This window comes from Stomoxys calcitrans, chromosome 2 (assembly GCF_963082655.1).
Source record: "Stomoxys calcitrans chromosome 2, idStoCalc2.1, whole genome shotgun sequence".
NCBI lineage: Eukaryota > Metazoa > Arthropoda > Insecta > Diptera > Muscidae > Stomoxys > Stomoxys calcitrans.
This window is the reverse complement of record NC_081553.1, coordinates 185,806,465-185,809,465: the sequence shown is the minus strand read 5'-3', so window position 1 is coordinate 185,809,465 and position 3,001 is coordinate 185,806,465. Positions and strand designations below refer to the sequence as shown.

General features: G+C 42.4%; 1 protein-coding gene across 1 annotated transcript; it reads left to right on the top strand.

Moving 5' to 3' along the window:
* Positions 1–585: 585 nt before the first annotated feature.
* On the top strand, positions 586–2,209 carry LOC106086040 (protein FAM98B). The gene has a single exon (XM_013250544.2). It carries the CDS (start codon positions 702–704, stop codon positions 2,088–2,090), a length of 1,389 nt encoding a protein of 462 aa, XP_013105998.1. The 5' UTR covers positions 586–701; the 3' UTR covers positions 2,091–2,209.
* Positions 2,210–3,001: the final 792 nt, after the last annotated feature.

The window sequence follows — 3,001 nt, the reverse complement described above, 5'->3', positions numbered from 1 at the left end:
ATAGCAAATATTATTTTTATTATTGATTAATAAACAAATGTTTGAATCTAATGTGTTTGGTTTGCGAAACTGTGGTTTTGCAATCTTTATCGTTGTTCGTATTCCTCGATAAAATCCTAGCATCGACGTGGACGGCATTGCCACTTATACGGTACTATCACCAATTGGGACGGTATTGCCAATGGGACAATGGTGTCCCAACTAAAAAAATAGATAATTGTGGCTTTGCAATCTTTATCGTTGTTCGTATTCCTCGATAAAATCCTAGCATCGACGTGGACGGCATTGCCACTTATACGGTACTATCATCAATTGGGACGGTATTGCCAATGGGACAATGGTGTCCCAACTAAAAAAATAGATAATTGCATTAAAAAAAATAAATATAAGCGAAAATAATTGTGTCTTGCTGTACTTTTTATAAAAAAAATCTAATTTGATGTCGAATTTTTAAAACCCCAAAGGGAATTTTCTAACGGCTTTTAAGTTTTGCTTTGATTCTCTACTACACTTTGTTACAACCCTGGTCTTTTGACATATTTTGCGTTTCTTTATTTCCCTTTTCGTAACATTGAAAGAAGAAGCATCAGATACATCATTTCCACCCTGCAGACCGGCGTTAATTTTGTCATTGAAAAAAAAAGAAAAGAAATTTGTTGTTATTTGTGGAAAAAACGTAATTTTCGCCCTGAGCCAACACCATGGAGTCCGAATTGGATGTCATTGATTCACTCAATGCCCTATCCTACCAGGGAAAGTGTTTGCAAAACGATGAGCTGACAAGGGCTCTTGAAGGAGGCACCAGAAGCCCTGAATTTCGCGAGGTTGTCGCTTGGTTAGCTCAGGAGCTGCACGTTTTAAGAAAAACTGATGAATCGGTTAGCAAAGACTGTGATGACCCCAGTGAATTTGCCATGGAACTTTCGGCTATGTTAAAAGAGTTAAGTTGCCCCTACAGCTGTTTCGTTACTGGTGCTCTCTCCGATCGTTTTGAGACCAAACAGGATAGACTTCAATTGCTGGACTACATGATTACCGAACTGATGGCTACAAAAATGATGTTGAAGTTAAAACCCATGGATCAGGCCTATGTAATACCTAAAACGGAAACAAATACAGCTAAAGCTTTAGAGCAATTAACCAAGGACTTGGGACTGGGCAAGCCTCCAGAGAACATAGCTCCCAAAGCGTTTTTTGACAAATTAAATTTTAAAGTTGAGGAAGTATTGAGAGGCATGAAACCAGGTGTGGTAAGTGATCCACTGTTTAGGAATACCCAAGCCTTGACCAATGAGCAATGGGCGCAGCTGGAGCAAATCCATGGTGAACTAGATCAGGAGTATAATTTGAGGCGTCAAATGTTGCTAACACGTTTAGAGGTGACCATACAGAGTTTCCAGTGGTCCGACACAATGAAGTCCAGAGAAAAGGAGATTGCGGACAAATTTCAAAAGAAACTTCAGGAATTGGAGACTTATAGATATGGAGGTATTGAGACTGATATAGTGGCCTTGTTGGCAGCTCGTGCCGATTTGGCCATAATTGAGAAGACAAGTTCAGCGAATGTTCGAAAAAATACTGGCTCCAAGATACACAAACATGTTATTGGCAAGGTGCCGGATAGAGGCGGCAGAGCCCATGAACATGCACCTCCACCACCGGAAATGCCTTCATGGCAGCAGCAGAGGTCATCTGGTCCTCAGGGTGGTGGCGGCGGTGGCCGTGGAGGTGGTGGCAACTTCCGTGGCGGTCGGGGTGGAGGTGGCGGCGGAGGTGGTGGTGGTGGTAGTGGCGGTGGCGGCGGCCATTGGCAACAATATTCTGCTCAACCTCAAACGCAAAGGCAACCCTATCAGTCGCAAAATCAACACCAGAATTATCAGTCTCAACCGCAACAGCAACAACAAAATTGGATTCAGGGCAGTGGTCGTGTCCAGGGTACTGGCTGGTCTCAGGGCGGTGATCGCAATGACAGAGGAGATCGAGGTGATAACTATCATGGTAGGAGTGATAATTATCATAGAGGCGGCGGCGGTGGTGGAGGCGGTAATAGAGGCCATTCGAACTACAACCGTGGCGGACGACGTTAATTAACGAATGCATTTGAAATGATACATAATCTCGATACGGAATTTCGCGTAAACTGAAATGATAATGATGAAGAATTTATGCATTAAATAAAACTTAACAAAATTGCAATAGAAAATAATTCTTGAAAGTTATTTGTTTTATTGAAAACTAATTTAGGATTCTTCGTCCTTACAGATCATGACGAATCAGAAGTAGCGGCTTCATTTAACAATCAGTTCCTTAAGATGTAGTTTATGCTGGCAAGAAATTCAGAGATAACATTAACACAGCAGCCAGCCGTATATCCCCACTTAGGCTCAATTTCATATCGCAGACAGCTGTAATCTCAGGCGCACGTAGATCCAATGATACTGATCTTAGAAATGGGGCAACTGAATCTGAAAATCTCAAAATTGTTCGGAATTTAAGGCTAGAATACTCGAAGCACTGTATTTGGGCATTGGTAAGATGTGGTCTACTGTCTAGTCGCTCTCAAACTTTAGCAGAATGAAATATAGGACTACAGGCGCTTTTGGCGATGTCCTAAAAGAAGCTTCAGGTTATCCAATCGTGAATTTATTAGCTATTGCGAGTGCGATAGGACCAGGAGGGGAGCTATACGTCATATACGTGGTCCCGGGCTGATGAGCAACCTTCACAATTAATCTTAGTTGAAGTTACGACTGTCATACTCAGCACCAAGTAAACCAATTTCCATACTGATGAAGAAGAACCTGAAGTCGAGTACCTGACGAGCTGCTCAACCTGTTTCTCAGCCCTACGCAGGATGACTATGAGCATCACACGGGCTGAAACATTGAGTTCCGATCTGTATGGTGTTTATTGTTATCATGAGCTCAGCTGAGAGCTACGAGTGTCCATATGTTGCGGGTAGTGGAACACTCTGCAGCTGCAATTGCATTTGCAATCA

What these genes read in the sequence shown, in the direction of transcription:
- LOC106086040 (XM_013250544.2), top strand. Translation starts at nt 702, where the DNA reads ATGGAGTCCGAATTGGATGTCATTGATTCACTCAATGCCCTATCCTAC.